General features: G+C 40.4%; 1 protein-coding gene across 2 annotated transcripts in view; it reads right to left on the bottom strand.

Moving 5' to 3' along the window:
- KIAA1217 (KIAA1217 ortholog) overlaps positions 1-26,944 on the bottom strand; it is a 364,008-nt gene that overhangs the window by 323,247 nt on the left and 13,817 nt on the right. For both annotated transcript variants that reach the window (XM_039548494.1, XM_019285434.3), the window contains exon 2: positions 18,998-19,095. In XM_039548494.1, the coding sequence (XP_039404428.1) occupies positions 18,998-19,061 (64 nt within the window). In that variant the 5' untranslated portion in view covers positions 19,062-19,095. The remainder of the gene's footprint in view (positions 1-18,997; positions 19,096-26,944) is intronic.

Genomic DNA, 26,944 nt, shown 5'->3' on the forward strand with positions numbered 1-26,944 from the left:
CCGAAGAGAGAATAATACCATTTCCTCACTACCTACCTCATCAGCCACCTAATGCTTCCCAAAGCACTAAACATTTTCAAGTGCAAATATTGCTATACCTTCAACTGTTGCTATGCAACTCTAGGTCTTATATTTCCTAGAAACATGATGAAAATTGGACTCCTGATCCTTAGCTTAACTACTATTACTCACCACCATATCATACATGATTTGGATTAATGCTCATTGAGGAAACCAGATTATAGTCCTCAACAACTTACTTACAGAATCCAGGCTCTACTCCAGTGCATTTTCACCCCTCATTTAGTATTTAATTCTTCTCTGAACATGACCTGCCCTGCAATTTTAAGAGAAACCACCTGAGCTCTTCATTCAGCTGTATTATAGTCATTTTGCTTCATAATTACTCTCACAACATTACCAGGCATGTCTTAGGGATAATTGTGTTTTATGGTTATAAAAGTTAGTGCTGCTGGAAGTCAAGAGGAGTAAGAGTACAGTGCACACACAAGGTTCATAGTGCAGCCCTTCTCATACCCTCAGGAGAAGGAATCCCACCCCATAAACAGTTCCACACACACAGCTCATCTTCAGGCATTCTGGACAACAAATCACCTTATCAATCAGCATAACTTTCAGAAGTAAGAGCAAGACGGGTGTTTTTCTTCCTAAGGCAAATTATTTGCCCCTCTGTAGACATGCAGACATTTTTAGTGACACTTCTGGATAATCAGCTCTATCAGACAGATGGTGTACTTTTTGAAACAAATGACATGCTCTGTTTGTTTCACCCCAAATTGGGGCAATTCATTTTGATAAGAATTTAATTCACAGTTAATAGAGATTGTTGGCATCTGGTTTTATATTAATTGATTGCATAGAGAAATCAGGTTAAGATCAGCTCTTGGTAAGAAGACTGACAGATCTAATGGTGAACTCCTGTCACTGCACATCAGCATGAAATTTAGCTAACCAGAGTATGACCATGCCCCAGAAAAGAGAGAGGATATGTTATGTTTGCCCACACCAATGCATTTAAAAAAAAAACAGGTAGAAAAAGAGAAGACTGGTAAATGCTTTCCCATTTCACTTGGGTAGACACATCAGCAGCAGAGTCCTTTTCACCATGTCTTACAGCCATGTTTCTTGGTACTTGGGCTTCATAGTGCCTCAGTTAAGGCAAGATTAGTCAACAAGGAGTAATGACAAGACTGATACAGTTTCACATAAAGTACACATTTAAAAAAATTTAAACTTTTTAGTGTAGAAGATTCAATTTATCAAAATATAATCAATGATCAGGATCATTGAAAGTTCTGAGAACTGCACAACATTCACACTGTAGTATTTTCCAAAACAATTTTCAGCAAATTGCTTCATCTAGTTTATCTCCAGACTTACTAGGTGAGTGCTAATTTCTTTGTCAATCAGAAAGCTTGTAAGTGAAGATGTCTTTGGGGAAAAATCATTTCAGTTCAACTTAAAAGTGCAGATAGGTTTTGAGAAGGTGAACAAAATTATGACCAGATCTCAAAATATTTACTTTCAGATTTGGTATGTGCAGAGTGCAAGACTACAAAACTGATGTATGGCAGAGTAGATTTGCCTATCCTTTGAATAATAATGCACTTAATATATATTCTCTTCTCTATATACATTATTGTATGGCATCTGGACTAGACCATTTGAAAGCAGAGTTATGAATCTAATACAAAATGGACATTTCCCTGCACATCTCAACTGCTTTCTGACAGTTCTGACAGAGTCACAACCACAGTGAGAATGAACAAAAATGGTTTCCCACCAATGAGAAAAATCAGTTCACCATTAAGCAGTTTCATCATATAAAGCTCTTTATTCACTGAAAATTAAGGCAGACAGGTCCCAACTTACAAAATCAGCACATAAAACCAGCATGTTTATGCTGTTCACTGATTTTAAACAGTGTTCCCAAGCCTACGCATTGGAAAAAATATCATGACTAAAGAAAAAGGTGGGGTTTAGTAAAGGAAATTCAGAGGGGTTTTTATTTGATCTTCATATATTCGCATTTTTCAGTAATGACAAGGGCAAGAAATTATTGGCACTTGTGGAACTAATGCTGCATCTCCCACAATCACAAGACCTGGAGATGAAACTGCAGATAGCAACACAAGCAACTGGGTAAAATCTCAATAGCTACCAGAACTCAATCAAAGCATTTCAACATCCCTATCACAGCCAGTAGCCAGTAGCCACCTGCAGGTGACACCACACTCCTTTGTGACTTTGTGACCCCTTCACACAGCATTAAGTGTCCACGGGTCCATGGCTCAAGTTTACGGTGACCAGCAGAAAAGCAGGAAGATGCACGTTCTTTCTAATGCATCCGGGAACAGCAGAGGACATCAAGAAGGAGAAGGAGGGAAACAGCTAAGCCAGGAAAATAGAAGCCTTGTAAAGTTTGTTGTTGTCTTCATTCAAACACTGCAACGTGCAGAACATTTGGAGGTCAAAAATCTCCACCAAAACTCCTGCAGACTGAGACTGAGTCTTCAATTCCACTAAAATCTGGGTTCACCTGAAGCAGTTATTTAACTTCAGCAGACAAAATAAATTGAGCCTAGAATATTCAGTTCTTCTTCCTGGTGATCTGCACTTCTCTGGGTTATTTTTCTTTAATGTGGAAATAGGAATTTTTGTTTAGCTTGAGGTAACTTTTGCTGCACAGAGGGCACTGTTCAGAATATTTTTTTTTATAATAAGACATTAATATAACCTTTTTAAAGAAAACCAGTAAAAAATGCAAATGGCATTGCAAAATTGTGTCTTTTTGAAACAGTATTGAGAGAAAAACTGTTTTAAACCACTGTTAACTACCAAACTTAAGTTCTGTTTGACAGTAGGCAACAGAACCTAAACCTGAATTTTTGTACCAGCTGAGGAAACAGTGGGTTTTTTTCCATTTTTACATGGAAATTATTAGAACAGGAGTTTGGAGCGCCTACCAGACATTCAGAACACAGACTACATCACCACCTAGTATATTAGGAGTAGGGAAGAGTCTTCCTTACGCTCAGCCTCACTTCATACAGGTTTTGTGTTGAAGCAAGTTACTCTGTACCGTACTTTGAAGGACATTGCAATGAACCTGCACTTCATTACTAATGTCAAATTTAGCAAACTATTGTGAAATTTCAGACACAAAAGTCATTAATTCCTGTATGTGTTAGTTTTATAGTATAATAGAGGCGAGGGGCTGCTAATAACTTCTGGCATCTGATCAAAGTACAACTTTGAAGTACAGCTCCAAAATCTTTTAAAATATGTAAGCATGTAGTAAAAGCAGCAAATAAACTCATCAAAAATGAAAACTGATGTACAGCTCTGACAGCATAAATCTTCAAGTTAAAACTGCATAAGAGAAAGATGGGGGGAGGGGTCACATTTTATTTGAGGAATGCCTCTGACAATCTTTCAGCAGCTACAACAAAAGGACAAGGCCCATTTTATTCCACCTTCTTAAGCAGTCTGTGAATACCACTGAAGACCTCTAATGATTTGTGCAACTGGAAGTTATTCCATCTTGCTAGTTAGCTTGGAAAATGCCTCCAAACTGTGCCATCTCTTTCTGCAGGGCACAGTGCTAAATCAGTCCTCAAAGTCCTCAGCAAAACAGATCTATTTCATAGAGGTAAGGCCAGGAAGGACTATTCAACCACCTAATCCCAGCTCCTGCATTGCATGAAACATTACATTTCTCCCTCAATCCCACTTCATTCCCAATGGCTCTTTAAGACATGTCAGAAAATGTTTGTCCCACAGGTGGAACACCTGTATTACAAAGAGAGCACTGATGCTGTAACATGATGGAGGACTAACAACCTGTGATCAGAGTCCCAGCACACAAATGAGTACCAGCATACCTGATTTGGAGACGAGAACATTCCTTCTAAAGTCCAAACCATATGACCACATGGGTAAGAAATGTCACATCTTCACAAAAAAACAAGAGTGCTCTGTACAACCTCCAAGCTTTGACTCTCCCACAGAGCATCTCTGCTGCTGAGAACTTCTGTAGCTTCTGAGAAGGGCAAGAAAGCCCAGACAGAAACCCAACCCAAATATATTTGGCCAACAACAGGTCAGTTGCACTTAATCTTGTCTTAGGCACCCGAATCCATGTGCACATGGCGCTCACAGACACTGAGCACAGAGCTAAGAGGGTATAATCACTATTGTGGAAACACAAGCAGTTCTGTTTTCTGTATGGCCCACCAGAGAACAGGGAGATGTGCAGAGGCTCAGATCACAGCCCACAGGGCAACTCACTGCTCCTGAAAGCTCCTGTGGTCATTACCAAGACCACAGAGCCTTAGCAAGCCTAGCAGTGCTTGCAAGAAAAGGCCACAAATGGTGAATTCAGAACTAAGCAGCCAAAAATGCTGATTAAAAGGTTTATTCTAAGAGACTGCATCTCTAATATTTGTGTGCTGTTTATGCTGAAAGCCAGTAGAAAACCACAAAAGAAAGTCTATATTAGGAAAAACTTAACTAAATAAATAGTAAAATCAGGGTTATCTCTAAAGTACTTTTATGGACTCACCTAAGAATTAATTGTCATTTAAACCAGATTAAATCTATAAAGTTAAACAACTCAAAAGAGCCTGATTCTTCAAAGATTATATAACAATTGTTTCCTGACATTTAATACTCCCCTTTAAAAAAGGGGGAAAAAAGAAAAAGAAAAAAAAAGACTAAGTAAATAAGCAGTGCATGCAGCTCTGCTTCATGAAGTTGAATGGCAATCCATCCACTGATTTTCTTAATCAGAATAAACTTATTTTTCCTTCAAACTGTTCTCACATTTCTCTCATGCTTCACACAGTATTACAGCAACCATTACTGTAACCATCATTTTTGCTAGATGAAAGAGCAATACAGGATTCTACCACTGGGAATATAATAGACTAAAAAATTTAAGAAAAAAAGCAACTGCAACAAAATGAAACAAAAAAAAGACCCCAATACCCTTTCAACTGCTAAGCATCTTTCTTTGTTTCCTGCCTTAGGTGCTGTTCAAATCCTTCTGAACATCCTGCCCTCTCCATTCACCTTCTTTCAATTGTCAAGGCAATTTAGCACAATTTGACTATACAGGATCTTCTTGCTTCTGTTTATTCACTCTCCTCATTTCCTGGGGCTCCTGCACAGAAACCAAACATGCCAAGCTACTGTTTTCTCTTAATACTCTTCCTTCTCTCAGTGTTTGCCAATTTCCCCAGCACAGCAAACATGTAGTGTTATTACTACAGAGCACTTTATTATTTGCTATATTATAGCAAAGAATAATACCGTGAAACATTCATGCCCTCACATTTGGATTCACAGGTGCTGTGCCTGTGTCCCTCCCTCATTCTTCTTCCTGAATTGCAGCTGGACAAAAGAAGAAAGGCAACAGCTTTGTATTTCAAAGAGAAATGAGTGTACCCAGCAGGCTCCTAGGATCTAAATCATAAATTGGCTGGGAAAGGACAAGCAGATAGTAGCATGAACCTGCATTTCTTATATGTCTTTAGCTTGGGACAAGCAGAGGCAGCACTTACTGTGCCAGGATGCTTATATGCTGTAACAGGAACAGTAAGCAAACCTCCTGTCTCCATTCCCACCTCTCTGGACAGTGTTAGAAGGGCCTTGTAGTTCCTGACCATGAAAAGAAAAGATATTCAGAAACATATGCTGTGTCTGCCCTGCAGCCTAAAGCTGAGTGCTGTCAAAGTCAGATGGGTCACTACGATCACTCCTAGTGGCAGCTGCTGGGGGGTACCACACCAGTGCCCCCACCATGCAGCAGGGCTGGTGCACAGCATCAGGTGCCACAGGGTCACCTCCACATCAGGAAAGCCACAGCCCCTCCATCTATTCCAAACACAGCTGAACAGTGCCTCACCTCCCCCTTAAACAGAAGGGCTTCATTCTCCTGAATGCTTTCACACAGAGCACACACACATTCAGTCTCCTGCCCGTTTCTGTATATGATTCCTTATACCCCCATCTTGTGGGCTTGAGCTGTTCTAACAGTATTTTAGTGTTGATGTGGGAGGGTAGCAAATGAAAAAACAACAGGCTCTGCCTTTTGAGAAGAAAGAAGATATTCCACCTATTTCTGAGGGGATGTAAGGGGACACTCTACTGTCAGCTTTTGGAGGCCAGGTCCTTTTTGGATAGAAGGAATTTCTGACTTTAAAAGGTCTTGGAAAGGAAAAATAAATATTTCCTAAAATATTTTTAGAACACTTCAGCAATAAAAAAGTTCTTCATAGTACATTCCAGAACTTTTTCTTGCACTTTTCAATTAGTTTTAAATAAAACTGCTTTGAATTTTATACTATAGTTAATCAACAGTATTTCTGAGGTTAACAAAAATTCCCTTTCGTGCCAATGTACAAAAAAATTCTAAATGCCTGTTCTCAGAATAAAACTGGTACAAGCTAAGTATGCAACAACTAGACTATAAAAAAACCCACCATACACTCTCACCCTGTCATTCCCCACCAAGAGTAGCCAATTTGTGACAATTAGCACATTGTGCATAGCACAATTCATCCGGCCCTTCACTGGGCTGCCAGACAAATTCTGGGTGGCTGTTTGCATTAGCGCTTATCAACAGTGCTGACAAGAGATGCCAGCCGTCAGCAAACACCTTCTAAAACATGCAGCAGTTTGGCTGCTGTTTCTACCTGTCAGCCACTTCTCAGTGAGCCCTTATCAGGAGGAAGAACACTTAATCACAGCTCTCCAACAGCTAATATTAAAGGAGAAGACAGGATGACTTCTGGCAAATTAAAGTCAGCTGAATTTATCACCCTTTCCCTCATGGCCACACAGTTTCCCAGACCAGGGTGGGTTAGTTTTAATCCTTTGCTGTAAGATAACTGCAGGGCTTTTTCTCCCTTTTCAATTGCCTTTTCCATGAAAGGCTGGGGTTTAGCAAAGAATGAGCCTGCAGAATTTTAGCTTGCTAATGCAGGATCTTGTTCCTCAATCCACAATTTAACTTACATGAATACTTACTACAAAGGTATCCCTACACAACATACTAAAGATATAAAATTTCTAAGCAGCACCACATTCTGAAAAATATTCACCATATTACTTACTTAGTAACTAAAAATTGCTCTTGGATGCATGAGAGATGCCTTAACACAGAAATATCTTAAATATAAATATATATATAAATAATGCATAATAAGATCTCAAGAAAATTTAATATATAGATATAAGGTCTATAATACAACATCTTATGGAGAAATTAAATGAGAGATGAGGTCCTTCAGGGGCTGTGGTCCTCAGACATGATGCCTTAACAGATTTTCAAAAGATTTCAATTTTGTCCTTAAAAGAAAAAAACCCACATCTAAATGTGACCTAGAACTCATTTTCCTTCAAGAACTTCACAGAAATCTATGACAGCAAAAATGCCTATGAATTTCTACTTCTTCGTTCCTTTACTACTCCTATCTCAAGACTAGAAGCCTGATCTTCCCTCCAAACTTCATTTTTCCACTAATATTTCCAAGAAATTACTGCATCAGCAGCCTGACAAATGCACTCTTGAGAGATGTGAATGACAACAGCCAGGGAGCTGGGTTCAGGCTCTGATAAAGTCTGAGCAAGATTCTGAGACATGCATGGAATTGCAAAATTCATTTTCTTCTTGAATCCATTAGCAGACCTGAATAAAATAGTTGTGACAAACATAGCACGTTCTGACTGACCACAAAAAAATTCAACATTGAAATGCGATCTGAAGGCACTCCTGGAGCTGCATAGACAATAAACAGCTTCTTACAGCAATGTTTGCACTGGATTGACAGAAAACTAGAGGTAAACTTTCAAACCACAACATCCACATGCACTGGATTCTGTAGCTTCACCACTCAGCATAAGCACTGCCACAGCATACCAGAGATGTGACTAAAGGATCAGGGTCCACATCTGGAACGTGGGGCTGTGCCAGCTCTACACGTCCTCTCTGGGGCTCATCTCCGCATCCCACAGCAGCGCTGTGGGCTTGGCTGCCCTCCTACCCTACAGTCCTCCCACTGCCAACAGCAGTGTGATGTGATTTGTTAGCAGAAAGTCAAAGGAGAGGGAGGAAGCTGTTCTATTCTGGCAGAAATCAAGCTTTTCTGATTATCTTGTCCTCAAAACCCAACATGCATTACCCATCTGAGGAAAGCGCTGCAGCAGTGATGACTAACCTGGACAGGTGCTTACCTAAAAAGAACCAAGAAATTGCCATGAGAAACATCACAGCAGATCAACATATACAAAGGTCTCAAAGAGGAGCAAGATTAATTTTAAATAGGGTTAAATACTTAAAAGCAAATATGAAACAATGAAACAGACAATAAGGAAAACCAAGTATACGTTAACATACTCATGCCACACTGTACCTCAACACTACACCCAGAGCTCTTCAATTTTTATTGATTTTATTTGGTAGCTGTATCACATAGAAAGCAGTGCACACAAGCTCAGGAACCCTTCAAGTTGGCATTTCACCAAAATAAAAAGAAAACCTGAAGTCTAAACTTTGACACGAAACAAGGTATATCACTGTAGGACAGGCTGCAGCAGGAAATGGTGTGGGTTTCAGCTGGAAAATGGAGCCCCTGAAATTCAGGTCTGTGCATCCGGTCCCAACACAGGCAGAAGAGAGTGGACAGCTGGACCTCACTCCAGCCAGAGGAGGTGACTCTGCTTCAGATGGCTGCAAGTCCTGTGACATTTCACTTGTGCAAGACTGTAGCTAAGAGGAGCTGGAGAAAAATGGGGCATCATCTTGTTCTTTTAACTATCAAACTTAAGACCTGTGCAGAACATCACAGAATGGCTTGGATTGGGAGGGACCTTAAAGATCATTTCGTTCCAATCCCCCCTTCCATGGGCAGGGACATCTTCCACTAGAGCAGGTTGCTGGTCCATGGATACAATTCCTTCCCATCGTTAGGGGATCCTAAGCACATATCCCCATCCTTGTGGAGTATACTCTGGAGTACCAAGTGCTGCAGGACTCCCCTTTCACCTTACCTTTGGGGCTCTGCACCAGAATATAAACACAAGGGGTGGACAGGGGTTCGCTTGTTCCAGGCAGTGCCCCAGAGGTCACAACAAACAAAACCAAGCAGTACCACTGCTCCACAAAACTGTTACTGATGCCAAAGGATGTACCTTCAGTACAGCATCGAGGGAGACCCTCTAGCCACAGCTTCACAAATGTTCCCAAGGTGAGATGTCACAGTTCAAATTCTGCTGTAAGACAGAGATTAGATTTGAAACTGGATCTCTTCCTTCTAATATTTTACTTATCAAGCTAAGAACATTTCAGTCTGTGGGTCACTGAAATGTAATGACATGCATTATAAGGAATTATTTTTAAAGCACATTGATATAATAGACACAGAACTGTATCACCAGTGCAAGAAAATCCCACACGCCAATATTCACATCTTTTATTAATATATTTTAGTGAGACTAAAAGCTCACATACCTTCAGATTCTCATAAGTATTATGTTGGGTACGTATGAGGATGAAGACTGCAGGAGCTATGACTGTTCTCAGGTCCCTGGGTATAATAAAAATATTGATGGGCTCTGGAAGAAGCCTTCCTAAGTATACAGCACTGTTTCAAGGTTTTTCACATCTTCTGATGTAGATCATTTGGTTAAATAGCCAGAAGAGAGAGTTATCAGGTTGGGCAGTTGTATTCCTTTCCTTGGGATAGTTTTAAAGGTATTTGCTGTACCCATTTTTTTTAACTCATGTTGCATGCATGCAAGAGACAGAACAACGCTAAAAGGAAGTACTACTAGAAGAGATGTGGACAAGAAGGATGGCTCTCTTCAACCAAACAACATATTCATCAATCATGCAAAAGATTTTTGTTTGGCTTTTCCTCTATTTGCATGGCAAGTGCTGCCTCTCTGGCATAAAACTCATCCCAAGGGACTGTACAGAGTATCCCCAGCTTTCTGCTTCAGTCAGCAGCACAAACCAGCACTACACTGCATAAAGAAGGCTCCCACCCAAAGACTCCACATGATGCTACTGACTTTGCTGTTCATGATCATCTTCCTGCTTTTTGGGACACAAGCAATTGTAGTTATCAAAATCTTGTCTTCAGATTTCTAACCTGTTTTTAAACATAGGATGGACTAAAGACTAGGCCTAAAGTAGTTAAAATGTGGATGTGTTGTACTACTACTGTATTTTTCAACTGAGAGAATTTCCCACTATGTATTATTGAAAAAACTGCTAGATATCAATGAAGAGGCTAAAATAACTCCAGAGAGCATTTCTGCTGCCTGAGAGAAGGCTCAATGTGATTTTTAGTGAACAGTCACAAAAGCAATTTTAATAGTGTGCTGGGCTACTGAACTCCAAACCTCATGCAAGAGGCACAGACAGCCCCTAGGAATTTCAATTATCAGTGGTATCTGTGGCACACATGCAAGCAGCACTGAGTTTACTTATCCACTGCAGCCAGTGAATCTGATTAAATAACTCAAGGATTCCTAGAGAGAATGAATCCTGAATGAATTTGTACAGCTACAACTTCACCTAGGTAAAACACAAAGCAGAGTAATAGGCAGAAATCAGCCTCTAGCAAGTTTGGGGATTTTTTTTGCTGTCGTTCAAAGTACCATTAAATGATGGAGAGCTGGCATTATTTATTAATTGGGTTGTTAATTTAAGTATCTTGCTAGAGAGCACCCATAAGACCAAATGCTTGTGCATAAACCGTGCACTGTAAGTAGAGAGTTTTATTTTGAAGGAGGTTCTTGCAATGCTAATCCATGATTTCCAATTAGAATTAAATCCTTCCTATGCAGAAGCCCTTGTTATTAACATGCACAAAGTGCACCAAAGTTGCTCATAAAATACCTATTAGGAAATGGCACCTTTCAGAAAAACAGCGTACAAGCTGTGCTGGAATGGATGTTACTGATTGTGCCCTCTGACGATCACTATCGTGCAAGGCAGAACTAGCAAAGGTATTCACGGCAGGAGCATTCCACCAAGATGAACATTTCCCAGTGCAGTGTTTCCCCTATTCTCACAATGCACATTTCTCACCCTGTCTGCCAGAATTCAGATCTGTTTTAGTTACGAGACCATCTGCTGTTTGAAAGGCTTTTTTGGGTTTTTTTGATGACAGATGGATGAGGTTCAAATTCTTGTTGTAAACCAGCAATGAAATTTTACAATTCATTGTCTCTGCTGCTTACTGTCTTGCATTAATTACTTGAAAGGAAGAACTCTCATGGGGAGAGACAGTTTTCCAGATGCATACAATTTTTAAACCAAAATAAGCATATAAAATAAATTTAAACCTGAAGCCTAGCTTCAGGTTTGTAACCTAGTTCTGTAATCCTGTATTGGCTCAGGTTTCTCTTTCATGTCCCAGAATAAAGGGATGTGGAAGCAGAGGGAGTACTTTAAGGAGCTATCTACAGTGTTATAAGCATCATATTTTTCCCTCCAGAGTTTCACAATATCATCTGGCTCTTTCAAAGTCTTAGTTCTTCAAGTCTGATGTTTGCAGAAGAGACTCACGTACTTTTAAAAGCTCCCCAAAAAACCCAAAACAATAGACTTTTAGCCCTTAATATTAAAGGAATAAAAACATTAAAAGTTGGCAGACAGCTATATGGGTTTTGCTTAAAATCTTTCATGTTTAAAAAAACCTCTCCGTTTTTATTTCCCATTTAATACCATTTTGCAGTGACAAGCTTGGAACAGCAAACAAACCTCCAGGATACCACTGGCAAGCCTTGATCTGCAAGCCATAAATCATATATCCACTAGCCACCAGCTCCCTGGTACATACCTCAGGAGAAGGGAAGTGTCAGGAAGCACGCCACTGAGAATAGCAGGATTTGGGGGCCCCATTGCTGACCGCAGCTGTATCGGGTTTGTGCCCTGGCTCCAAATCAGTATCACAATGCTGCCTTCAGACTCAGCACTGCTTTATTCACTGCCCTATGGTCTAGGACTGGGATTAGCCACCAGCTCCTGACAGGCATGCACATAGCCCCAAATGGGATGCATGCCTGGATTAGAGAGAGCTTTAGGCAGAGCCCAACGTTGCTACTCTGCTGTAATGGGAGCCTTAATCTGTGTGTGAACAGGGCATGGAGGGGAACCAAAGAAGAAATAATCAAGCAGAATGCTAAACAATCCTCTTGTTTCCATCCCTAGGTTATGCCACAGACCCATTCCACCTGCGAAAATGGTGAACTACATGTCGTGTTGACATTAATTTCCCAGCAGTAAATAAGTGGTGCCCGAAGAGCTGCAGGCACCGACCTCGCCGTGCTCCAGCCTCACAAGCATGCACTGCCGGGAAGGGTCACATCCGGATCCCAAACCAGGCACAAACGCTACAGAAAAATCCAGCCCAGATCAACAACATTTGGAATCTCTGTCCTTTATTATTCGTTCACTATGGCTCCTTTGTAGGCTTCAGTCTTGGTTTCAATGAAGCAACTGTTTCGAGAAAAGGAGGAAAAAAAGAGAAAAAAAGGAACTCTTAGAAGTAGGGGAAGCGTGACAGCAGATACAGAAGTTGAAAAATATCTAACAAGTGTTTTTCTCCAGTTACTTCTGGATTTCACAGAAAAATCAAGAGCGGATGCTTTATTTACTGTTCCCATAGTACTGTTTACTGTGCCTTCATCTATTTCCTGATGTTATTCCCATTTTTCCCCTCTCATTTACTAATAAAAGAAATGAAAGACACAAATAGTAGAGACATGGAAAAGAAACAGACAGATGAGACATTTTTCACCATGTTAAAAATAATCTTCAATACAAAGCTCCTACTAACCATGTTCTTCTCTGAGAATAAATAATATAATTACTCATCAAAATCAGTACAGCCTAGATGCTGCCAAGCCTTCTAGAACTACCTGGTTGGTGGGTTTTTTTAGTCTTTTTTGAAACCCCACCCTAAACCCAAGAAAGTACATTTTATTTACAGCAGTATTTTCCAGCAGTGCCATGATGACTGTTCAACATTCACATCCACTCTGGAGCTATGACCATACTCCATGCATTCTTTTTAAATCTTGATTATTTTAACAGAAAAAGAATAGGCCAGAAGGAATCTCTGTATTGAAGACATTTGTTCTGAAGTCATATTGGACGCAAAGTAGTCAGGACTATGTATTACAGGAGCAATTTATTTAAAATTAAGATAGCAATAAAAATGGTACAGAGAAAAGCATCTGAACATCACTGACAAACCTGACTGCTGTAACATTTTCCCCATGTTATGTGTCATCATCAAAATTCCAGTACTGATTTTTTTTTTCCAAATGCTGCGATATGCCAAAGGTTAATTTTAAAACAACACAGTAACAGATGTTACTGACTGATACCTGCTGCATTTTACAACGTTTGTTTGTGCATCACACTGCTCCACCACACATTCCCCCGAACCTGGGTGACACTGACAGCCCTGCATTCTGCTCCTTGCACGTCACCAGACATTTTCAAGAAAAACGCTGATAAATCATTTCTGCCTCCCTCAACACTCAAAGGCCAAATAATCTCTTGATACTTCAGCAACAGCTCAGTTTATGGCAGAAACTAGAAGGGAGACTCCCAGCATTAAGCAGAGGATAGATGATGCTACTGACCTCTCCCAGGCTGTGGCCAGCAATCAGAAAAATATCAGGAGGTTCATAGCACATCTCTAGACCCTCCTGAAAACTAAAAAGCTGTAGGAATACTTCAGCCCCAGAGTTAGGTGAAAGGTTAGCAGTAGAAAGCCAACCAAACAGAAAATCCAGAGAGAAACTGGTGCGTTGACACAAAACTGGCAGGGAGCTTTGAGGGAGAATTTAAGGCCTTTCCAACAATAAACATTCTGCAGAGGAGCACTAGCAGTGCAGGCTGGGATGTTTCCTATTCCCCTGAAAATGCTGATCAATAAGAGAGGGACAAAACACCTCAGGAGAAAATGCAGAAGTGAGGGGTTGGTCCCAGGTTCAAGCAATTGATATCTATCAGACCTCATCCTGATTTGGGCAGAAGGCCCTGCACATCACAACGACTCAGACCGATGTCAACTCTGCAGGAATAACAAACACTATTAGCTGGTGGACGTTGAGCAAATAAAACTTCCTCACAGAAGCAATGGGAAACCTCTCTGTCCTGATACCTGCCATGTTCAGCCCTCAAGTCTTACATTAATGGAATGCACTTCAGACTAGGGTCCAATGTGTTTCCCTAATCACACTCCCCACTGCTAAAAATATACATTCTTCTACAGTTCTCACTGCAAAGCTACCTACCCTCTTCAAGTTCACGAGGGTCCAAGACCCACCGTTTCCTTTTCAAGAGGAAAGTAAACATCCTTCTTGGAAGGAGTAATCAGATGGTCAGAGTCCAAGACACCTTTGCAGCTTATGAGGAACAAAGATGAAGAAATCAAGCAGTTCCTCAAGATACCACCTCAGGGGAGGACTGTCTTTGTTAAAAGACAACATTCTTCTCTTCCTGAGAAGGTCCTGTTAATCCTCAAGAATAGAACAAGGGAAAGAAAGAAAATAACACCTCCTCAGCTCTTGATGGTGGGAATCAACACCCACTGGGTGACGACTGCTTCTCAGGCAACAAGCTGGGGGCTGTTTCCATCTTCATATGTGGATGCATCTGCCTTGAAAATGGGAAAAACCTTATTGCCTAAGGAGAAGCATGGTGCCCTGGGGCTCACCATGAGGGATCATACATTTACTGTGCTAACACTGCCCAAGTCATGCCCATGGCAAATGCTCTGCCCAGCCTCTCAGGTCACTGTAATGGAAGCTAGTGTCCTTATTGACATTTCAGTGAAGATACAACGTTTCTACAGCTTGGGGAGGAAAGGGTGGAACTAGCATCTCAAAGAGCAGATAAATTTAAGTCTCAAATTAAAATAGACATCTTTATGATTACACCAAAAATGTACTAGGGCTGAGGGCTACAGAACTGAGGCTACAGTGAGTGGTAAATTAATCTGCTCCAGTGTGAAAAAATAAGGAGGAACACGGGGCCTCTTCATCTCTTCAGCGTGTCAGGATCCAGGAGCTCCTAAGAACTACATCTTGGAGCACAGAAGACGGTGAAAAGACTCTTGCAGTACTTGGTTTTACAGGCCATCTGCCTCTCTCAGGATGTTGCACTCTTCAGAAGAATATTTTGCAAAATTTACTTAATATATATATATACCTAAAATGTTGCAGAATACAGAAATGCTCTCGGTGCCAAGTCTCTTGACTTACCAGGTGTGAGAAGGAATCCAGACTGATAAAGATGTTCACACATATGTGTACTTTGTAAAATAATTTTTTAAAAAACAAGGTAGAGTTTAAAAGATCAGCAGATTGAGTGTTTGTTCAGGATGCAGTTTCCCCCCATACAATTCAAGCACCTCACAAGAACATCTGTGACACAAATATCCCACCACAGGATGGGCAAAGTTTACAGTTATCCCAGAAAGAAAGGAAGGAAATTAATAAAAAGTTGGGAAGGTCTGATAAAGAAGTGCCATAAACTAGAATGTTTCCTTTGATTTTCAAAGAAAGGTGAAAGCATAAGAGAAGTGCAGAAACCACACAACCCCAGAGACAAACAAAACAACAAGGAGAGAAAACAGTCCTGAGAACAACACACTGGCAAAGGCAAAATCTGTAATGAAAAAGAATTCTGACTCATTTAAATGACTGAGAGAAAGTCAAAATTGTTTATCAGGTACATCTGTTTTGCTTATCCATACAGGCACAGGAAAGACAGGGTGCAAATGCCTTAGACACACTATCAAGGAAAGTAGATTTCCAACTTGGGCACTTAAAATAAAAACACCCATAAATACATATGCAGAGATAAGGACTCAGAAGGAACATTTGAAGCAAAAGATACCAGGAGCACACACACACACTCCCCACCACACTCAGAAAAACAATAATTTGAAAAGCAGAAGTGAAAAGAAAAGCATTTTCTGAACATGCAAGTTTGGTAAGTGATGAGCATGTAATGCAACTAGCCAAATCCATGTAGTGAATATCCATTGCAGCAGGAAAGTAACAATAAATAGTCATGAAGAATCGCAAGATTCCCTCTAACCCCCTCATTTTTATAGGGTTGTCCAAATACAAGCCCAGGAGTGGTGCCAGGTTGATGCAGCTCAAGCTGCTCAACAGCCTTCAACTCCAGCTAGCCCAACGACTGCAGCAGCTTCCTTTCAGCTCCTAAAATCACTGTATTGTGCTGGAGGAAAATCCCAGCTCAATGCTGAGAATCCACACCAGTTCGGACAAGGCTGGGAAACTTCCCTGTGTTGCAGCTCTGCCCTACCACATACCCAGTCTCATTTGAAGACTAGGGTGCCTAAAATGAACCTATTTCATCTGGTATAACCAAACTGGTCAAAATCAGTTATTTGAAAAAACAAGAATCAACCCACAGTGAATGCCAGTCATGGCTGGTTGTGAATCAACTGATCTCCAGAAAATCTACTACTGGAAAGTGCTCATACAATTAAAAATAACCATAAGGCAAATTTCTACTGAACTGTATGTGCCCTCTTTTGAATAAAATTAATGAAGTGAATAATCAACTGTGGAAAGAGTTAAAAAAAAAAAAAACTGAAAAAATATTTCTGTAAAGCAGATACAAAAGGTTATAGTGTCACTAACCAGACATAGAAGGAAAGACTGAGACACCACCTTCACAGACCCCACTTCAAAGCTTTGCTATCTCCTAGCTTGGGCTGGAAGCAAAATCCCAAAGAGGAGGTAATTTTCAAGTACTAAACCTACTTAAAAAAAGTGCTTCAGATTCAAAGAAGGTGTCTTGCAGAGACTCAGAGTCTGTCCCTCAGAACTACAAACACAGCAGTAAGGTGAATTTAAACTCAGCCTGTCTCAAGACAACCAGAAATGAATGCAAAGCATGATGAACAGAAAGAGCTTCAAACATTTGAGCTAACAGCATCACAAAACCTGATGACAAGGTAACTCCACTGGTCAGATCTCAAGATGAGAGGAGCAGATTGCTGACATCATCTACCCAAGAGGCAAATAAGAGTACAATCCCTCCAGGGGCACAGATTGCAACCACAGGCCTCAACATGTTTATTGCCTGAACAGGGCCTGGTCATGAGTCCAAGTGATTGTTACCAATGTACTGATGGTGCTCTGCTGACAATGACTTCTCAAGCAGCTTCACATCAACATGGATTACACAACAATTCACATTTCTTCTCAGCAACAGCAGTCACCCACCACTGCTGCAAGTCCTCCCAGAGACATTGCCCCAATGCACCCCCTGTCAGACACCAGAACAACAGCACACAGACAGTGTTTTCAAGATCACAAAGTGGTCCTGTTTAACAAAATCACTTATTAGCCCTGACCATGCAGACAGATCTCTCACCCATGTAGTTTCCACCCCAGGGGAAGGCAGGGCAGCAGGCTCAGACTTCTCTGAATCCGTGGGCATCTAGACAGAAAAGCCTCTTCCTCACAATCATCTTCTCCCAAACAAGATGATGGGACAAGACAGGAAATAATCAGTTAACAACAAAGGTTTGAAAGATCATTTCCTGGGAATCAGACAGTTTTTCAAAATCAGCAGAATCTCTACCCATTAATTCAGACACTAACAATGAATGTCCACCACTGGATAAGTGAGCTGGCACTTCCTAAGCAACTACAGTAGTAGACCAAAAATGTAAGTATTTGGCCTTGGGGAAATCAGATATTCAAAATGCATTCTTATCAGAGCCTAAATGAAATCCAAAAGGCAACAGTCCATCAGTAATCTGCAAGTTTCTTAAACCAAAGGTCTGAGGAACTGGTCCCAGCACTGGACTGCATTATCTACATAAAACAGGATAATTTCTTCTCAGCTCTGCTTGGCATATTCAGGTTTCAGACTGCCCAAGACAGTTCTTTGTTGTAGAAAAACCAAGAGAGAATATTTCTTTTCAGGTATGTCTCTCCTTCCTGTCAATTAAAGCAAATGATCAGATGCCAGTGAGTACTTTTTTGTCCTTTCTCTTGGACAGCTGGATTAATTCCTAGAGATTCCCCTTAGACCCATAAGTTTGCCAGGGCTATTAGAAGGATCTAGATCCAGAAGTCCACAGTTCTGTCTAATACCTGACAACCATCCATAAAACCACAAATATTGACATGCAAATATCTAGATTTATTCCCAAATATGAGAATCGTAAGCAGGATTTTCTGTGTCTCAGCAGGATTCCCTAGCAGACATAGTGATCTATACACTGATAAAATCATAAAGAAAGGCCCAAGCCCAATTCAGGCCCTGGAAACAGTCAAATGTCTTCCTCAGAGGGTCAAAGAGGAGGTCCCAGCCACCCACCACACCTTAGTTTTGCAAGAGGGAAATAATACAACTGGAGTACCACATAGTAATTTTTCCATTAACAGGCAGTCCCACCTATCAAATGTTAGCACTACATGGAAGATGTGATGGGGCTCATCGCACATGAAGGAAATCAACAGTGTTCATGACAGAAAAAAATAGGTTTTCCAGAAATTAATTTTTTTAAAGAGGGGAGCAATAGGGCATTTCAGATGCACCTCCTCTAACCCACCTTCCTCACCCCAAGGCTTATCTTCTATGTACATATATATAGAAGAGACAATGAAGACACAACTCACATCTTAGTGAGCATCTCCAAATCTTATCAATTCTGCCTTCATATCCTCCCTATCCATCTAACACATAACCACCTCTCCAGAAGAAACTGTCTCAAAGCATGTCAGAAAAACACATGCATGCCCAGCATACCATCCTCCAATGCACATGAAGCCAGGAGAGCGTGATAAGACACACAAGAAGGGGCTGATGAGACCAGCCCATGTCACCAGTTTTGTGAAGACAGGAGATGTGAGCAGGCAGCATTTTCCATGCCGAGGATGAGGTTTCACTTACCCAGCTCTCTACAGGGGAGTGCCACGCTCCAGCGGGGCGGCCGGGTGGCTCTGCCATGAGGCATTCCGGGGCATCACAGCACAGGAACTTCAGGAAACCTAAAACAAGAAAAAAGTGAGTCATGAGTGAATGTGCCAAAGCCCCTTTGGAAACCAGCAGTGGTGGCCTCCCACAGACAGCCACAGCTGAAAACCCTGCAAACAACACATCATCGAGGCTGACTAACAAAAACATTGTTTGTTAAAATGCAATTAAAGCTGGAAGTATGAGCAATTTAACAGCTATTCACTTCAGAAAAATATTGCAATGATCTCAAAACCAAGTATTCTTAACGCAGCAGAAATGCCCAGCAGCATCTGGGTGACAGCAAGGAAAGACAGGTCTTTGAGTCCTATTCCCCACACACACGCACCCACTCCCTTGCAGTTGTCTCTGATTGGCAATGTGATTTTTTCCTAAGATTAGAACACCAGGTGGAAGTTGCTGGAGGATCTGTCTGTATGTCAACATAATGAATGCATTCCAGAGGTGGGGAAGCTGTGATGACTGTGACTTTGGTACAGATCGGCCTGCAAAAGGATATAAAATGCTGGAGTCTGGGCCAACTGGTCCCCTAAAGTTGCAGGCAGCTTCCAGGTGGATTGCACCCTCACCCCTTCCCCAGGCAGAGATGTCTGCAGGGTACATCCAGGCTGAAGACAGGGAACACTCATTTTGGACAGGTGAGTAACAGCACTAAGATCCAGTCATGTGCAGAAATAAAATCCAAAAGTAGCCACAGAGGTGGCTTGTAGCCTTGTAATTGTGCACTCTGCAAGCCAAAGACTGCAAACCTGTACATTTCTAATTGAACCTGCTTATGGTATAACCCTTTAGACCTGATTATATTATACACTGCACTGGCAATATTTAGATACTGTATTAGCAATAGATCTAACCACAATCATCTACATAATCAGTGTGATACTTCTTGCACCTGAGTCTTCTCTCTACTACTCTGCCACAAATCATCCAACTTAAAGCATCAGCTACCCTTCCATCACAAGGCAATGCTGACATATGCCCAAAGAAATACTGAGCTCCCAGCATTTGTAAAATTTTATTTCAGCCTTATTTCACCAATATCCATTTCCAAGCTTCATCCATTTGTTAGTTCTAGTCATTTCAAATAAAAAAAATTTATCTAGAAGCAAGAAAATAAAAAAGAACAGTAACATTACCTCTGTCACTCAAGAACAATAGGAGTTTAAAGATTATGAATGCCATTAATGTGATTTAGGTTCAATGTGACAATATCCTGAAATAATGACCGTTGTTAAAAGTACAGCAAACACTTAATGTGGATCTACTGAAAGGCTGAGATATAATTATGCAATTTACCCTTTAATTTGCATCTATGTGGTTTAACGGATATTTCCCAATCTTAAAGACAACATTTCATATTCACAAAGCCTTGTAGTCTGATAAACACAGCCTATGCTCTCTCAAAATTTCAAAACAAAGGTAGTTTTAAGAACACTGCTTAACAGTGGGGAATCATTGGTCACATCTGCAAATGGTTGGCCCCATTTGTGAGCTTCAAACTACCCTAAGAGAAAGCAAAAGGCAGAATCCCAGTGCCTCTGCCTCTCCTGGCTCCAGTTCCCTATCAAAAGAACATGGCACTGGCAAAATGCTCTGGTATTGTCCCCACATCAAGATGCATAAGTGGCATTTTTCAGAACAAGCCCAGACAATCTGTTAGCAAGAATCACAGATTCACATCTAGGATTGAAAGGGCCAAAGTACTTGAACACGTACAAATAAGTGAGCCAGGAGAAAGAAAAGGAGCCAGAGAGAGTAGCTGGGTTTATATCTTCAGAATTGAGAACAGCAACACTGCTTATTTAAACCTGAATGCAGTCTATACAATCACTACTGGCAAAATCAAAATCTTTTGTACAGGCTATACTTGATTAAATTAGGTTAATTTTCACTATAAAATTGAAAAATAATTACTGGTTTAAAAAATAACAAAATATCCTTTATTTAAAGAGTGCTGTAGTTGGAGGAGAACATAGTTCGTTCTTCATACACAGCAGAAGAGACTAAATTGCTTGAACACAAAAGATAACTCAGATTCATCTACCAAGTTGTACCCAGCAACTCTGTAATAATTGCATACAGAACACAAACATGCTTTGTTGAGAGCTCACAATATCTAATCAGCTATAATTCTAAATTTTATTTTCCATTTGCAAATTACCAAGGGAGCAAACTACAGAACAGGGATGTAAAATAATATTCTAGCTGGAGAAATTTTGCTAGCACATAAGCTTCTACCCACCCCTTCCCTAATGCCTGCAAGGCTCTTCTGCTTCTGAACTTATTTCAATTGTTAGTTTCTCTTTGAAGGTATTTCAACTATAATGCAAGCAATGCTCTAATGAATTCTCAGTGCTGTGCTATCTTTCCCAAACAGTTCTTTTACGTCATCTGCAAATTTGGATGCTGAGATGTACTTGCTATACTCATGTGCATCTCTGTTTCTGAGGAATGTCAATATTATCATCAAGTGAGAAGTTCCAAAGTTTCTAAAATTAAAAACAAACAAACAAAAAAATAAACACACCCCCCAAAAAGCCCCAAACAGACACCTTCTACAGGTTGATTGTTTACTCACATTAACCTGTTTTGGCACTTACCCCATCTCACCCTTCTCCACCGGCCCAATTGCTGACTGGCCCTGCACCAGTCTCTGGAGCCAGGGGAGGGAGGGGGTTTGCAGGGTCCTGCAAGTGGCACAAACTGGGCAGCACCACGCCAATGAACTTCACCCCTCTTCCTCACAAGGTTCATCCTCTGAGTAAGCAGATTTGGTAACTTGCATTCCTCCCCAAACGTGACTCTGCCAACAATTATTTTTCAGATTCACGAGTAGTCGCCCCCATCCTGAACTCCCACAACACCAAGAGCTGCCCTAAAGACATGACGTACTGGATACCTCAGCAGAAAGTAGATGGCAGCTGCCTCATGCTTGGAGCATCCAGCTCTTACTGCTAAGGGACACTTCTGACATTGTCCTATGTCATGCCTTCCCCATGATGGCATCTGAATACATTTTGCCACCAATTAAGGTCCCACTGTGACAAGGACCCTTCTAGAAGGGCAGCGGCAGTGGCAGCATAGCTTATGCCTTTGTCTCCTGCTGCAGCAGTGACAGGGAGACCTTTCAGCTGCATCTGTACACTGAGCCATCCAAAACTAATTTAAGTAAGTTAAAAGGAGAATATTATAAGAGGAGAATAAGAGGCTACTGGTCTGCCTTATGAAACAGATTTTGTTTTAATAGGCCAAAATATGCTTCTTTGAGGCCAGCAGTCAAGGGAGCAAATACCTCACTTTTACCAGCCCAACTGCAAGAGCCATGCCAAGCTCACTGAAAATGCAAAGGCAAACAAAAAGCCAGAAATTCCCTCTATTCCACAACATTCTGACAAGTAATTTATCAATGGATGAAAGAATTAAGCCAAAATTAGCAGTCTTGTTGACGCAGGTGATCATCCTGTGTTCTTTAAAGAAAAGCAAACATTTCCACGTTGTAAAAGAGCAATGACAAAAATGTCTCTTTTTGTGTAACCAGCAGCTGACAATTTTGTATAATAAATAATGCTGGTTTACAGTAATAAATACAACATCAGCAACACAGCGCAGTTAACATATTAACGCTGGCAGAAATTATCTCTGTTCTCTATTAATCTGCATTCTTTACAGATGGTTATTTATAAAAATTAAACATGAAACCGAAAGGTTATCTATGGCCATATTAGCAAACATCTGCTTGTGATTATGATTTCATGTTTGCATGCTATTCCTGGAAAAGCAACCCTCTTTAAGATGTACCAGATGTGACCAAGTCTTCTTAATAGTAAAATATTAGTTTCAGCAAGATAAAAGTTCAGGGCCAGGAAAGAAATCCCATATTCTGAAAAGAGCAACTGCCTTATACTGCTGCTGTTGAATTCTCCAGAGGAAAAGTGTTTCTGAAGAGAGAAAAATGCAGTTTCTTTAGTGTGTCACTACAGATAATTACTCTTATTTTTAAATTTGAATCATTCAAATGTATAAACATGGACTCAATTTCAACTTTCAAGCAGAGAAGTTATGCATTACAAGAACTGCATCACCTATTCACTCTCAGGCATGGGACTGACAGAGTAACATTCAATCTCCAGTGGCAGCAGCTTAAGCAGCCTTCCACAAACTGACTTTAGAGATCTTGACTTGCTCTCCAAATGGCCTCACCATGATCTCTTCTGCTCACAAGAAGAAAGAAACAGTTAACTTTGGAATGGGAAGGTGTTGCAGGCAGCAGATGAGAGCTATAGCAAGCAACATGAGGGAGTTAATGTAGACCAAACCAAAGAGAAATGGGTTGTTCAATTCTTTCTTACCATCTTACTTTAAGCTATTAACTGCTTAACCTATTTCCTAAAAATAATAATTTTAAAAAAAGGTTTCTGAACCATCTGATTATTTGTTCATTTTGTTTGATAGCCATACCCTTTGAATGAATAACACTGTTAATGCATAGGACATAAATATAAAAAGAAAAGAAAGGAAATTAACAACATAAAATAGAATAGCTGAAGATTAATTTAATGGCAAATAAAGAGATTAACAATTAAAATTAAATTAGAAATGTTAAAGCTTCTTTATACATCTCAGAAAACCCAAGCTGCCCCAGTCTTTCAAGACTCACATTTTGCTTTTCACTCTCTTGCCCTACTAGTTCACATGCATCTTCAAGACTCAGATTAAGTCTCCAAGAAGGGAACAAACCATCCTTCGTGGAAAACCCTGGAAGGTACAAGAGTTTGACCATGGTGGCCATGCAGAGAGGCTGGCAGATCCTGCCCCAGAGGTGTGGGGCTGGGGTGCTAAACAAGCCTCTGCCTATCTCAGCCGTGCTCTTCCTGGCACCAGAACAGGATTTTCATTTGGGCCTATTGCCCAAAAAATATTTGGGATGTGGAGAAGATTCCTCTCCACCACCACACTAAGCAGAGTAAAAAAACCCAAAAATGTGTAGAAGTGTGGTTTGCCCTCTTCGCTTCCCCTTCCATGAAGCACAAGAATTCCCTCAAGGCACAAATGACACAAAAATCTGTCACCACATATACAAGAGGCAGGTCAGAGAGCTGCCCTGTGAGAAGAGGGCTCTGCTGAGGGGAAAGTTATGCTTCAGTGAGCTATCTAAAACATAGCTAATTGAACTGCATAATTCAACGTAAACTGGGAAGAGCCTGCTTCCACTTCCTAACCATGGACCAAGCAGAGATGGTGCCTGCAGACACAGAACTGAACAGAACACAGAGCACACCTTAAGTCACCCATATAGGAAGGCTCAAGGTCTCTTCCTGGGACAAACAGGCAGTATGATGGAAAATGGCAAAAAAGGACACAGTAGCAATGGAGCAAGGGCAGAGGAATAGAAACACCAGAAATCATTCATTTAATGCAAAAGCACAAGCAGATTTGAAATCCTTCCAAGTCTCTTCAGCTCTGATGTGCGCTTTTGTAAGCAGAAGTATCTCTTAACACACTTTTTGCTTGAAGTGAACTCCTCCTAATGGAAGTCATTTCAATATAGAGCAGAACAGCTTCCATTTTGGATATATGAAAGCATCCAAATGGTGTTTCTCACACACCTCTGCACCTTTGACATCATTTCAGATGCAGCCCAGACAGATGAGCAAGGCACATACACACACAAGTGGTACATTAGCTACAGTGAACAAGAACATCTGCATTTTGCTATGGTACCTTGAAATCAGTAATGTAGCCAAGAAAATAACTGTTTTCAGCAATCAGATAAGTCATAAAGCTATTATTAATTCATATGGTTTCAGTCTCTGTTACTCTTTAAAATTCTTCACGATAGAATCATTTAGGTTGGAAAAGACCTTTGTGGTCATTGACTCCAACCATAAACCTAACTCTGCCAAGTCCCACTTACCCATAGAAATTTAACCATTTAACCATGGCAAAAGCCAAAGAGCAAGAAAAACCTACCATTGGGGAAAGTAACCAAAAGGGCACCATACACTATATAAGAGTCTTGATGGAGACACCTTAAAACTTTGTAGAAAGTTGTCAGTCTGACTACTCCTAGAAAATGCAGAAACTGAGTCATAGAAGAATGCCTAGACTCCTCACCCTGCTGTCAGCAGGGCACAATTGAATTTGTCTTACCCAGTGCTCAATCTGCTAGGAAAGACTTACTAAAAGAATGCTTTTATTTGATGTCTTTGCGTATACATATCAAAATAATGTGATTAATTGACAAATACACAAAGACTGCTTCCCTCTGTTCCTATTGACATTAATATATTCAGAGTAAGTTTCCCAGCACTATCTGGACCACTAATTTTCACACAGGTCTCAAATCAAAGTATGTCAGCAAGACAACTGGTAGCCTTCCTAATATTCATCAAATGTTTTCATTTGAGTAGCACCACTAAAGAGAGGACAGTGGAAACAAAGTGCTATACCCTCCCTCTATTTGCCACACTAACTCAGAGTAGCTGCAGATGGTAAAGCAGTAAAAGACTGGAAGCAAGTCTTCCCTCCAGTGCCCCTGTTATTATCAGCACCAGAGCTGTGTTGATGCTACAGGAGCAGTGGCAAGTTTTCAAAGAAGCTGCAGCATGTACAGGAATGCTTTACACAGCCAAACAGAAATCTTCCTTCCAGTTTCCTCTGGCTTCAGAGAAAAGAAGAAAACTCTAAATCAAGACAATTCATGAGCACATAGTGAAAGGCAGATGCCATGTTTCTACCTGCACTAGAAAACTTCATGATCAAAAATTTCATGCTGGCACAGCTCTGCTGAAGAATCAGCAGAGGATCTGAGCACTTGTTGATGATGCAGCACTGGACAGTGTAAAATCCAAATCTTACCTGCAAATGTAACAACACTGAAATGCACACTGTAGTATGCTAGTGAAGATAGGAGAATTTGCTGAAAGACAGACGCCTCTATTTTAAAGATTATCAGGAATATATTATTAACCAGAAAATCATTAAAATTGTATCACAACTGTAATATCATTCTTTCTTGTACTTAAAAATAAAAATGAGAACTCAAAGTTGTTTCTTGCATTTTTTAAAACACAGCTCTTAGTACCAAAAATGCTACTATTAAAGAGCAATTCACAGCTGAACAAAAACCAGTTAATGCAGTGTTCCACTAACCTTCAGAAAAGTTTTTAATATTCAGGATTCTTCCCAGCAGAATAGGGTTGAGAAATTAATCCTTTTCAAGTTGATTTTCAACAACAGACAAAGGCATGTGTTAGCTGAATTCTATTAATGGCAATCATCCAAGTATCAGATAAAGTTTTCCTGGCTGTGCTTCAGTCATCTCCATTCACAGCTAAAGAGTACTTTTATAAATGTAGACAGACAGTATAAATCCTGTTTCTTGTTTGCATCCAGATCTACACCTCTCAGAAAGCAAAAACATTACATAGTAATTGTCACTTCAAGAAACACACCAGTAATGACTGACTGAAGAGTCCATCCTGTACAGTTGTAAACTCAAGACAAAAACCCAAGAACTCAAAAAAGACTACTAAAATACCACAGTGGACAAGGCAGAGCAACTAAGAGATGACAGAACTGCACGTATGTGAATATAATAAACTGTGCTAAACAGTTAAACACTTCAACAATGTATTTTAAAGGCTTTAGCACATATAAGGAATAGAATTTAAGGGTGCATATTTCTCTCATGAACAACACAAAAGAGGAAGTGGTGGTGGTGTGGAAATCAATCTGTTCACAACACCTTAATAATTAAAAATAAAAAAATCCCAAACCCTAATGTTGCCCTGCTTTAATCTTATAGCATGCAGGAAAATGAACTAAGCTTATGTGTGGAAAGAATCCAAATATGCTAGATAT

This window comes from Corvus cornix, chromosome 2 (assembly GCF_000738735.6).
Source record: "Corvus cornix cornix isolate S_Up_H32 chromosome 2, ASM73873v5, whole genome shotgun sequence".
NCBI classification, from domain to species: domain Eukaryota; kingdom Metazoa; phylum Chordata; class Aves; order Passeriformes; family Corvidae; genus Corvus; species Corvus cornix.